The sequence below is a fragment of the Pongo pygmaeus genome, chromosome 10, assembly GCF_028885625.2.
Source record: "Pongo pygmaeus isolate AG05252 chromosome 10, NHGRI_mPonPyg2-v2.0_pri, whole genome shotgun sequence".
Lineage (NCBI taxonomy): Eukaryota > Metazoa > Chordata > Mammalia > Primates > Hominidae > Pongo > Pongo pygmaeus.
This window is the reverse complement of record NC_072383.2, coordinates 14,922,549-14,935,044: the sequence shown is the minus strand read 5'-3', so window position 1 is coordinate 14,935,044 and position 12,496 is coordinate 14,922,549. Positions and strand designations below refer to the sequence as shown.

Below are 12,496 nucleotides of genomic sequence, written 5' to 3'. Positions count from 1 at the left end.
AGCACACAGGCCTCTCCAAAGGCAAAGTTGCACAGGTTTTTATGGCAGGAAGCAATGTCTCTAACCATAAACTCAACCCAGGAATCAGCTTTTTCAGAGATTCTGGTGGTAGGTCCTATTATCTAACTTCAAGTCCCTGCTCTGCCATTTAGTAATAAATCACATAATTCCATCATGTTTCTATTTCCTCACCTGTAAAATGGATATAACAGTACTTACCTCATATGTTGTTCTGAAGAATAATCTCTGTAAAATGTTTACAACAGCACTTAGTGAGTTATTTGTAAATGTATATGACCATAATGATGATATTGTTGTCTTACGTTTTACCAGACTGGCCCAAAGTCCAAAGAACATATTATTCAAGTAGTGTGATTCCATGTTAAACATGAATCAAATTTAGCTGAAGGAGCAAGTTTGCACAAGATGCCTAAAGCAGAGGTTTTTCACAATGTTAGAATTGATAAGTGCTGTAATGTATCTGAAAATATAAGTAATAAGTAGGTTTGCAGTGGTGTGCTAAAGCCAGGTCACAGATACGCAGGAACCAATTGTTAGTTGACATGTTGATAGCTTCAAACCAGTCAGTGAAAGTATTTACATTATGGAAATCAGGAACTTTTTTCCTCACAAAGATTGTTGTTACAAATTTACCTGCTCACCACTGGATTTGGGATGTCTGAGGGTATGAGGCATTTGGTTGGCAGAATCATGCTACTACATCCTTTTGCACTCTTGGCTTGGGTGTGTGTCTTTTCATTTCATCAGCTGTCCTAAATTCTGGAAGAAACCTGTCAGGGTAAACTGTGTATTCTGTCTTTGGCTCAAAAAATTATAGGAATGCTGACCCCAGTTACACATGATTCCCTATCAGCCTAATACCTAAACAGGAAATGCTTGAAAGTATCGTAAGTTCCAGCTCAACCTTCTTTTTAGCTATGTGATGAAGACAAAGCTTTAGCCATAATGACTCTCAATGTTAACATTTAAAAAAAAAAAAAGGTAGATGTAGAGAAGCTGGCACAAATGAAACCCCAATGAATGTTTTTGTATTCCTTTTTTAAAATGGCATTTGCAAACATTCAGTCAATGTGTGAAGTTTGTATCTATCACAGAATACACAAAGAAAATCACCTCTGCTGCCTTGCCTGGGAGAACTCAAGCCAAGCTTCCCTCTACCAAATCTCACTTCTGGAGACAGAGGCCTGCAATTGTTCTTATCAGAAAGTTTCTGTTGAAGGATATTCTTTAAAAATGTAATTTATCTCTTTAGAGTCATTTTGAATATGGGGAAAATAAGAAGAGATTCTCTTTCCCCTCTAAGATTAAGATCCGCTGCTAGCCAGTTGTTAGGTGTTTTTGAGAACCACGGCCCTCAATTTTTGACAGTGAGCTCTATCTACTTTAAGACTCTTGTTACCACCCTGATTAATAACAACTTTTTCTGAGGACTTCATCTATTCTAGGCATTGCTTTGAGCATTGCTTGCATTAATCCTCATGCCAACTCTATGAAGTAGGGTTATCAGCCCATTTTACAAAGGAGAACACTGACTCATAGAGGGGTTAAGTGATTTTTAAATACGCTTTGGAGCTAGAATTCTGAATATGAGTAATCTGACTTCATATCTCGCTTTTGGCTACATTGTTCATTTCACACACTTCTAGTCAACTGACATTTAATGCCAAATGTATACAGAAGTCTATATCATATAAAGACAATGTGAAAAATGGCAAGAAAAATTTTTTTTAAAGAAGGTGGCCTGGCGCGGTGGCTCATGCCTGTAATCCCAGCACTTTGGGAGGCTGAGGCGGGCGGATCACCTGAGATCAGGAGTTCGAGACCAGCTTGGCCAACAAGGCAAGACCCCATCTCTACTAAAAATATAAAAATTACCTGGGCGTGGTGGCCCATGCATGTAATCCTAGCTACTTGGGAGGCTGAGGCAGGAGAATCGCTTGACCCTGGGAGGCAGAGGTTGCAATGAGCTAAGAGATTGTGCCACTGTACTCCAGTCTGGGCAACAAGAGCGAAACTCCGACTCAAAAAAAAAAAACTAATATTGTGACTTTGGTAGTGGGAGAGTGGGGAAGGCCATGGATTTAATTTTTTGCCGAATGATTTTCTAAAATGTCCTCCTCCTCCCTCTTTCCAGGTGGCAGATATCTACCTAGCATCTCAGTACACATCCTATGCCGTAAGTGGTCCCACAGTACAAGGTGGCCTCCCTGTTTTTCGCTGGGACCGTTTCAACAAAACTCTACATCAGGGCATGCCAGAGGTCTACAACTTTGATTTTATTACCATGAAACCAATTTTGAAACTTGATATAAAATGAAGGAGGGAGATGACGGACTAGAAGGCTGTAAATAAGATACCAAAGGCACTATTTTAGCTATGTTTTTCCCATCAGAATTATGCAATAAAATATATTAAATTCATTTGTCACTTTCATTTCCCTCTGACTTTGTTGTTTTTACAGCAAGCACTCACTATAAGGTAGAGCACTGTAGAAGAAATGTTACATATATATATAACACTAAGCTTCAGCATACATGCTAATACACAAGAGGGTATGGAAGAAACTGCTCCTTCATTCACCAGAATTCATATTGTCCTTTCATGCCTGCTCACACAGACCACATCTCCCAGTGTCCCTCAGATAGTCGTGCCACATGACAATTCTAGCCACTGGAACCTGAGACGAGTGCCACTTCCAGGCCTCGCCCGTAAGAATCTGTACTCCTCCTATGCTCTTTCCCCTTTCCCTGGATGAATATGCCTAATGACAAAACCCTAGGGGATGCTGGAGCTTCGTTTTCAAAGGAACCTCTAGTAGTAGTTGGTGATTGTAGTTAGTGATTTTTCTGGTCATTAACAGGCATAAGTTGAGTCTTTTTGTGATGTAGGTTAGGCATACAATATAGTAAAGCTTACTGTTGCCTCCTATAAGCTAAAAGCACCTATACAATCTGGCAGCAACCCTGCATAGCAACTTTCTTTTGAAACTGGAGAGTTACATGTGATCTGAGTGCCATGGAATTGCCAAGTAGATTAAATAAGCCATACCATACAGTATGTAATGGGTGATTCTAAACAAGGTGGAAGATTCTTAAAAAAGAAAGAAAGAAAAAAAGCCACAAGGGTGAATAACCAGAATTAATCAGAGTACTCAAAATGTTAAAAACCCAGTAGTTTTATTTCAAAGTATAAATTTCAGGCTTGCTGGACAAAACCCCACTACAGGTAACACTTATACAGACACCACTCTACTATACATTTAAAAAAGAAAAACACATACACACACGCACACACACACACACACACAAACCTTCAAAACCCTAATAAAAATAGGGCCACTTGCTGGAGCCCGGTTTGTATTAGACATTAGGAAGGTCTTACTTACATTGTCTTATTATTTACACTTTCAATTGCAATAAAGAAAAATTAGGATGCAAGTTTCTTACAAAGGATTTTGATATTTAATTTTGAAATGGCTGATAAAATACTAAAGCCAGAATCCCCAAAAGGTGTTTGATTGCCCAGTTACCTTATTTATAAAACAAAACAAAACAGAAACAGACAAAAACAAAAACTTCAAAAAAATAATAAAGACGGCATTTAAATATGGGTACTTAGCTGATTCTACAAATAAAAAACAAAGAAAAGTTTATTTTAACATGGTAAATTATTTGAAAATGAGAAAACAAAACATGTGTTTGCATTATCCTATTCCTCCCCGTTGGCTGGCTCAAGGGGATGAATGAGTTTCAGGAATTAGACAAATCTGCCACACTAACAAACGCTTCATGAGAATTGCTGATTTTTGTGTGTCCCAAAAGTTAAAAATAATAATAATAAAAAAAATAGGGCATTTGCCCAGTAAAAATAGTAAGGAAGGTAGAATCACACATCGGTTTTAGAGTTATTTGATATTGCAAATACTGGGACTTGACTTTTCTAGAAATTAGACTAAAACAGGCCAACCACAGGTCAGTGATAAAACAACAAAATCTTAGGATGTTAAGGATACTGAATTGGCCCAAGAAGTAAAGTCAAAGAGAACATTTGGAAGGAAGGTCTTTGCAGTACCTTACTGTGCTAAGATCACAGTGTAAAAAAGTGAGAGATGAGGATACCACAGGCATTACTTTGTTGACCTTGTACAGTACTGGAAAGTTCATGAAACAAGATAAATGAATACCATGCAGTATTAACCCTAACCTTGTTGCATAAATGGTAATTTGGAGACTATTTAAAGCAAAAGAGCAAACAACAAAAACTAAGTTAACACTTACCCAGTGCAGTAAGGGAACTGTAAGATACAGCCTGCTTAAGGAGGTCTGCAGACAGATGCACCTAAGATTTCAGCTGTTTTAGGTCACTTTTTTCAAAATATTTATTATCTGGCAATGGGGATGGGAGTGGGGAACACCTCTCTGTGAGGCAAATGATATCTCAACAAATATCGACTTTTCAAGGAAGAAAGCTCTCCACTTCTCTCATAAACTTATATACTATCTTAAACAGTATGCAGTATTCGGCATATTTTTAAAAAATGAGTCCAGAGAAATAGAAGGATATAGTTACCTCATAAAGTTAACTGTTAGCAACAGATGTCTTTGTATGTGATTTATAAATTTCTTGGCAAGAACAAGATTTTTAGAAGAGGCTTACTCACACTTAAGACAGTGAAAATTACTCTCACAGAATGCAAAGTATAGAATAATAAACATCACTGTTATCTTTAAATGCCACACAAACATCCTACATTGCAGGTTGCGGTATCAGGTTTCCAGAATTTCCAATAAGGCAATACCTACACAAATATTGCCAGGCTAAAAATGTAGCAAACTTGCATTCCCAAACTGGGAGAATCTAGCTTATTTGTAATACTTTGTGAAAAGATACTATGAAACTAAAAAGGTAACTGTGGAGTGGAAACTGCTACTAGAAAGTCTGTTATCAGTAGCTACTTCTACTTAAGTCCTCCATTCTCTCTCCCAGAAGAAACAAACCAAACAAAAAGCATCTATCAATATTAAAACCTGCTTCAGTAAAAGCCTAGTGTTCTAACTTAGCACCTCTAGTAAATCTAACATAGCTGCTGCCCCTACATGCCATGGTAGGCTAATTTGAGGACACCATCTTATAATAAATATACTTCTCCCCTACATAATTGCGATTTCTCCCTGTACCTTCCTTCCAACTGGAATAAAACATTTTAAGTAATTATTTTACTTTAGTAAATCTATTTTTAGAATTCCTTTTTGAGAATTTGTTTTCCTTTGACAGAAAACATAATACAGGCTAGGATAATGAACTTTTTTTTTTATTCTACTGGGCTTTCTTCATCTGATTATATATAATGCTATGAAAGCTTTTTTTAAAAAAGATTAGTAAATATAAATAAAAATGTTCATCAAGAGAACCTTTTGTAGGTTAGGTAAGAAAATTGTTACCACGTGACCATAAAAACACCCAATAAAGAACAATTTGAACATGGGCCTTCAATTTTGTAGACAGGAATATAATCTTGAACACATATCAACATTGCAACCACTGCAGTTCAAAACATATACATGCAGATATAGACAGGTGTTCATATACATCTAGAAGATCATCAACTCCTCCTTTTTGAAGTTTTCATTGCCATAACACTGGCAACTTCTTTACCATCATCATTAGTCCTAGAATGAGTAATATCTACATAGTTGGTTGGCAAATTTGATTTATAGCATACTCCTTTGTGGTCTCATTTTCTAAGAGTGAAAGGTGGTTTGGAGAATTAATTTTTTGGCAATCTATAGGCTTTCTTCATCATGAATCAAATCTCACACCTCAGATGATAGTATACTGACCAGTCAAAAGTCTCTAAAGAGTTTTCTTTACAACTAGAATACTTCCTATTATAAGCCATCAAAGTTGCAAACAAAACAACATTAGTAAAAGAGCTCCCTCCTGTAATTCTAGGAAAAATGAATGACTATTTTGAGAAGGTACAAATATGAATTCAAATATTGTAAAGGAAGAGGACTTGTAAGTTATTTCACAAACTCCACAAATTCCTTTCAAAATATTCTCAACGACATTCTCACTCCTAAAACTTAACTCAGCCCTCCAGTCCTAAATTATCTACACCCAAAACACCTACCTGACACCAGTACAGCTGGCCCTCATATTAAAAATCCATGACCTAAGCTGAATTTTAATAACTTTGAAGAGGAACAGAGAGATACACAGGAGGTTATATCTAATTGTTATTAAAATGACCTCAAAAGACATACTTTAAATTCTTTTTTTGAGACAGAGTTTCCCTCTTGTCTCCCAGGATGGAGTGCAATGGTGCAATCTCAGCTCACTGCAACCTCCGCCTCCCGGGTTCAAGCGATTCTCCAGCCTTGCCTCCTGAGTAGCTGGGATTACAGGCATGCACCAACATGCCCAGCTAATTTTGGGATATACTTTAAATTCTATCCAAAGCTAACAATGGGTACATCAGACTCAACTTGGCACCATCAAAACAAAGTTAAAAGGTTAAAACAGGAAGGACGATAAGAGAATAAAGAGGAAATGAAGCTTCCCCCTTGATATTTTAGCTCATTCTATATTGTGAATCTTACTATTTGCTTCCTTTGAAAGAATACTAAGGAGTTAGTATTGGGTGATAGCTTTGGGTGATAAACTGAACTAGAATCGTTTTCATAATCTCTAACACAGTGTGCAACACGGATACTAAAACGTGTGAAAAATTGTCTTCCACAATATGGTTTTCTCTTGGTCCACTTTACACAAAGTTAAATTGTGACCAAAAATAAAAGCATCTATAGTTTTAGAAGAAAATAGCACGTCAAATTTTTGGAGTTAAATGTGATGTCGCCACCATGCCCGGCTAAGATGAGACTGTGCATGCACCTGTGTGTGTGTGTACATATACATCCATGTACACATACACACCTTGGTTTAAAAATCACTTGAGTAGGCTGGGTATGGTGGCTCACAACTGTAATCGCAGCACTCTGGGAGGCCGAGGCGGGTGGATCACCTGAGGTCAGGAGTTCGAGACCAGCCTGGCCAACATGGTAAAACCCCATCTCTACTAAAAATACAAAAATTAGCCGGGCATGGTGACAGGTGCCTGTAATCCCAGCTACTCTGGGGTTGAGACAGGAGAATTGCTTGAACCCAGGAGGCAGAGGTTGCAGTGAGCCAAGATTGTGCCACTGCACTCTAGCCTGGGCAACAAGAGCAAAACTCCATCTAAAAAAAAAAAAAAAAAAAATTACTTGAAGAGTTGTGCTATATTTGGTAGAGATGAAGGAGAAATCAAGGGTAAAAGGCTGCAAGAGAAGAGTAAGCAACAATGGACATATGGCCATATTTATTTATTTATTTTTGGCCATGTTTATCTTTGTAGTTAATCTTTAAGGCACAAAATAAATGTAAAAGCCAGATTAGGAAAGGGAGGGGGCCATTGCAGATCTTTTTTCACCTAATTAACAACTCAGAAGACCAGACAAAAGAAACAACAAATAGATCCTTTCCTGTGTTCGAATTAACCTATTTTAAACTATTTAGCCATTTTGTTTTTTATTTATTTCTTTGGGTTTTGTTTTGATTCTGTTTGAACCACTTAACTAAAATGATACTACAGATCCTTCAAAAGCAGAATCATGCCAGTTACACATCTCAAATCCTTTGATCTACTTACTTTGTACCTTAAGAGGTAAATTTGAGAATAAAAATGGGAGACTCCAATGCAATAACACCCACATAAGGAAAAACACACATAAACACCCACACATATTCCCCAGCCTCAAAACTAAAGCAAGGTACACATTTACATTTCCAAACCCCAAAGCCTAAACTGTCCAGGAAAAGATTCTAGCTTTGTGGGCTGAGTTTATTTTGCTTCTGGTTATAAACAAATGTAGTGTATACACACATCTGTCCAAGAAATCTTGCACAAGGTGGATTTTACATGGGGTATCATGCACAAGATTAAAAACAAGACCAAAAGGTGGAAATTTTAAAAGAGGAAAATATAAAGGCTCCAAGGTTTAACTGCTCTGGGTAGAAGAGATCACATCTGTTGACTGAGGATCACAGAAAGGCCCAAAACGTCCATAAATATCCTTGGCTCGTACTGCAAAGTAGTATTTGCTACCAGATACAAACTGGGTGAGAGTACACGCCATGGGCAAGGGAAGTGCCTTGACTTCCCCAATCTTTTTCCATTGTGAGGGCACAGTGGCACTGGGTTCCTCATGGTAAGCATAGAGATGGTAGCTATCAACAGTGGCACAGCTTCGATCCACCTCCAGGACACTCCATGACAGTACTATGCCATTTTGACTCTGAACTCGTGCTAACTTCAAGTGTGGCTTCTGAGGCAGAGATGTGCTGGCAGCTTCTGGGGGCAGACGCTGTGGTTGTGGAGCTTCTGGTAAGGGTGCTGGGTGCACAGGGCGTGGGGGCTCCTAAAAAACAGGTCACACACACTGATTAATAATGATTGCAAAAAGAACTATTTTAGAATGTTAGAATTAAAACACCTTAGAGAACATACATAGAGGTATCATTTTACATCAAGAATTCTAGGAAATACCAAATACCATATCAAATTTGGCAAGTTCTATTTGGGGTTTTGTAATGAATCATGCTACAAACAATGATGCTGAGGTTATTCCTACTATACTTCCTAGACCTAAAATATTTTGAGTTTTTCTTAGGAAATAAAAAGCCCCTGCTGACGGAACATCATTTTGAGGAACACGGAAATAATTATCTACTTCTAACAAGATAATTTATGATTGAATTATCTATGTTACAGATTATCATTTCAGTATGATGCAACATTTTTAAATATCATGTATGGCAACCAAGATCATATAAAATTGGAGAATACAACTATACTTTCATTTTTAAGTTATTTTGCAATATAAGACAGTAGCATATTCTTATAAATAAGCGCATTAACACTAAATGTGTACTATATTCTTGGCCAATTTACAAGAAAAAGGTGATATTTAAACCGAACTGTGAAGGAGGATCCAGAGATGCAGAAATAATCGTGTACCTTTCAGCCAAAAATAAAGCATGAGCAAAGGCATGTGGACAGTAAAGTGAGGGGATGTATGGACAAGAACAAGTATTAACTTTTTCTTGGACACAGGGTACATGAAGAAAAATCTGGAAAGGCAGGTTAAGGCCAGATGATGAAAAAACATGACTCTAACTTTAGGAAGTCCTACTGACTTTTCTAACACTGGAACATCATCATCATTATAATGATATTTCATACCAGTCAAACACTGACAAAATTGTGTCACAGGATAATGTGACATTGTTTTGGAGGCTAAATCTAAGGAGAAATCTTTGGTTATCTCTGTTACCTCTTAACTAATGAATTCCCAATATCATTGGATTCTTTAAAACAATTAATTGATGACAATGTAGCAGTTAGACGTGGCATAGTTTAGAACGAAAGAATAAAATTAACACATGGAAAAATGAAAAATGCTCCTTTTTAATTTAACTATGAATTAGAAATGGTCTATATTTCACTTCATATACCCCAACTGTGGACCTGTTTTTGTACATTGTACACCACAAGCAAACTCAATGATTCTAAATGATCATCATCCCTAGGAACATTTGTTCATAATGGTAAGATCAATGTTTAGAAATAAACTTCTGAAAAAGCAGGAAGACCTAACACTTCCCTTGGATATAACCACTTTAAAGAAAAATGCCAAATACAATAATATTTTATACCTTTACAGTTGAGAGTTTTGCAAAACCAAGCATCAACACTTACAGTATGCACTTGTGGTGGTCGGTGATGCACTGTGAGCTGAGGTCCTGTTGATCCCAGGGTTAGTCCATTGTTTACAACATATGTGGTTGTTTGAGGCACTCGAACTGTAACACCTACAAACCAACAAAAAAATTACAGGATAAAATGATAATTCTATTGTAAATTTAGTGGAAAACTGATTAAATATTTGAAGGCAGTGAAGCAATGTTTTCAAGATTCGAAAGGAAAGATATTTCTAACCCAGAGGTCCTGTTCGTATTTAGCCAAGCTGTCAACTAGCCTGTGGATAAAAAAACTTTCTTACATGCAAGCACTAAAAAAAAAATTCTAACTACCACAAACCCTTTCTCAGGTAGTCAGTGGAGAATATGTGCCACCAGTATGTGAGAAAATAAAGAGAAAAACATGAGACACAAGCAACAGGAGGTCCAGCACAGGGAGAAATAAATGGATCATTACCAGAACTATGAACAAAAATCCTAGAACACTGGTTGTGTACCACATGTAAAAGGCAAATGGCCATAATGGAGCAGTGTGACTCAAAAGACAGACAAACTGGGAGTATCTTCATAAAAATCTCTGCAGTCTCATCTTTTCAACCAGGACAGAAAGCCAGAATAAGTCATCCTTGCCATGTATTAATTAGGTTCCTCTCATTTTCTCCATGCCCAGCAATTTGGTTGAGGATACTCACTTCACCCCACAGAAAACTGCTGTGACATACACGAGGGAAACAAAGATAGAAAATTTAGAGCCACCTACTGCCCTAACCATATTCCTGCCATTTATTCAGTACCCGGCCCATGCTGTAGTTCGGCCTAGCTCCTGGACTATAGTGAGCCAAGTTTCCCAGAACTCATTTCTAACCTTGTTGATTAATTTTCCCAGACAACGCTCTTGTAAACTTGAGAGAGTTGAAGCCAAACTATGATCCAGGGACTCCAATCAGTTTATTTTCTAATGACAGCATTACTGTGTTTCTTTAAACAGCTATATTTTCCCTTGCTATCACATTTTGCAAAACTACAACATATGTGTGATGGTTAATACTGAGTGTCAACTTGATTAGATTGAAGGACACAAAGTATTAACCCTGGGTGGGTCTGTGAGGATGTTGCCAAAAGAGATTAACATTTAAGTCAGTGGACTGGGGAAGGCAGATCCACCCTTCATCTGGTGGGCACAATCTAATCAGCTGCCAGAAAATATAAAGCAGGCAGAAAAACGTGAAAAGGAGAGACAGGCTTAGCCTTAGCCTCCCAGCCTACATCTTTTTCCTGTGCTGGATGCTTCTTGCCCTGGAACACTGGCCTCCAAGATCTTCAGTTTTGGGACTCAGACTGGCTTCCTTGCTCCTCAGCTTGCAGACAGCCTATATTGTGTGCGATCTCGTCTTTTTTTTTTTTTTTTTGAGACAGAGTCTGGCTCTGTTGCCCAGGCTGGAGTGCAGTGGCATGATCTCAGCTCACTGCAACCTCCGCCTCCTGGGCTCAAGGGATTCTCCTGCCTCAGCCTCCCGAGTAGGTGAGATTACAGGCTTGTGCCACCACGCCCAGCCAATTTTTGTATTTTTGGTAGGGATGAGGTTTCACGATGTTGGCCAGGCTCATCTCGAACTCCTGACCTCAAGTGATCTGCCTGCCTTGGCCTCCCATACTGCTGGGATTACAGGAGTGAGCTACCATGCCCAGTCTATTGTGGGAACTTCTGATTATGTAAATTAATACTTAATAAACTCCCCTTTATATATATAAACATTTACTATATATAAAATATGTATTTTACATATATTTAATATTTATATATAATTAAAAGATATACTGTATATATAAAGTAGTAGGATATAAAGTATATATACTATTAGTTTATATGTAGTATATATTTTATGTATATACCCGATTAGTTTAATACATATATAATATATAAAATATATATATCCTATTAGTTTATATATAGTATATATTATATGAATACTATATACAGGATACGTGTATATATATATATATACACACACACACACACACACATACATATATATATATATATTCTATTAGCTCTGTCCCTCTAGAGAACCCTAATTCAGATTTTGGTGCCAGGAATGGGGTCCAGAGGAACAGAATATTAAGGATGGAGTTCTTTCATTGGTTTTGGGGTTTCTGGAGTTGGCTGCTTAATGTGATTAGACCCAAAAATGTTAAAAATTCTATTTCTAATAGTATAGAGAACACTGATAGTCCCTGGTGTGAACTGTTTAGAGAGTTATGCAAAATAAATGCATTTGACACTTCTGATTCACTGCTTGTGGGAAGCAAGGAGTTTAGTGACTCTATACATAATACCTTGGACCATATGTGGAGAACCAAGGAACATAATGAAGCTGGTCAGTTGCTCCTAAGTGCAGTGGACAAAGTGATGAAAGAAAATGATGAACTCAAGGATTCTGTCTCTCAGCTTCAGAAGAAGATACTGAGGTTCAAAACTGCTACGATTGCCCTGAATGAGTCTTATCTCCTGTAGAGAGAGAGCTGAAGTTGTGGAAAAACAGACACAAGCTGTTATCATGCGAGTGTCTGACCTGCAACGAAAGATACATGCCAGCCTTGCCAAGTGTCTACTGTTGAAGTGAGAGCATTGACTGGAAAAGAATGGGACCCTGAAACTTGGAATGGGGGTGTG

General features: G+C 37.6%; 2 protein-coding genes across 5 annotated transcripts in view; one reads left to right on the top strand and one right to left on the bottom strand.

Annotated features, from left to right (window-relative positions):
• The window catches only part of PLBD1 (phospholipase B domain containing 1), a 65,509-nt gene extending 63,068 nt beyond the window's left edge, over positions 1 to 2,441 (top strand). The window contains exon 11 of the mRNA XM_054444578.2: positions 2,156 to 2,441. Within this exon, the coding sequence (XP_054300553.1) occupies positions 2,156 to 2,338 (183 nt within the window). The 3' untranslated portion in view covers positions 2,339 to 2,441. The remainder of the gene's footprint in view (positions 1 to 2,155) is intronic.
• A 737-nt stretch (positions 2,442 to 3,178) lies between these two features.
• Positions 3,179 to 12,496, bottom strand: part of ATF7IP (activating transcription factor 7 interacting protein) — a 118,982-nt gene continuing 109,664 nt past the window's right edge. For all 4 annotated transcript variants that reach the window (XM_054444565.2, XM_054444567.2, XM_063672453.1 and 1 more), the window contains exons 14-15: positions 9,821 to 9,933; positions 3,179 to 8,480 (exon numbers count right to left, since the gene is read on the bottom strand). In XM_054444565.2, the coding sequence (XP_054300540.1) occupies positions 8,061 to 8,480; positions 9,821 to 9,933 (533 nt within the window). In that variant the 3' untranslated portion in view covers positions 3,179 to 8,060. The remainder of the gene's footprint in view (positions 8,481 to 9,820; positions 9,934 to 12,496) is intronic.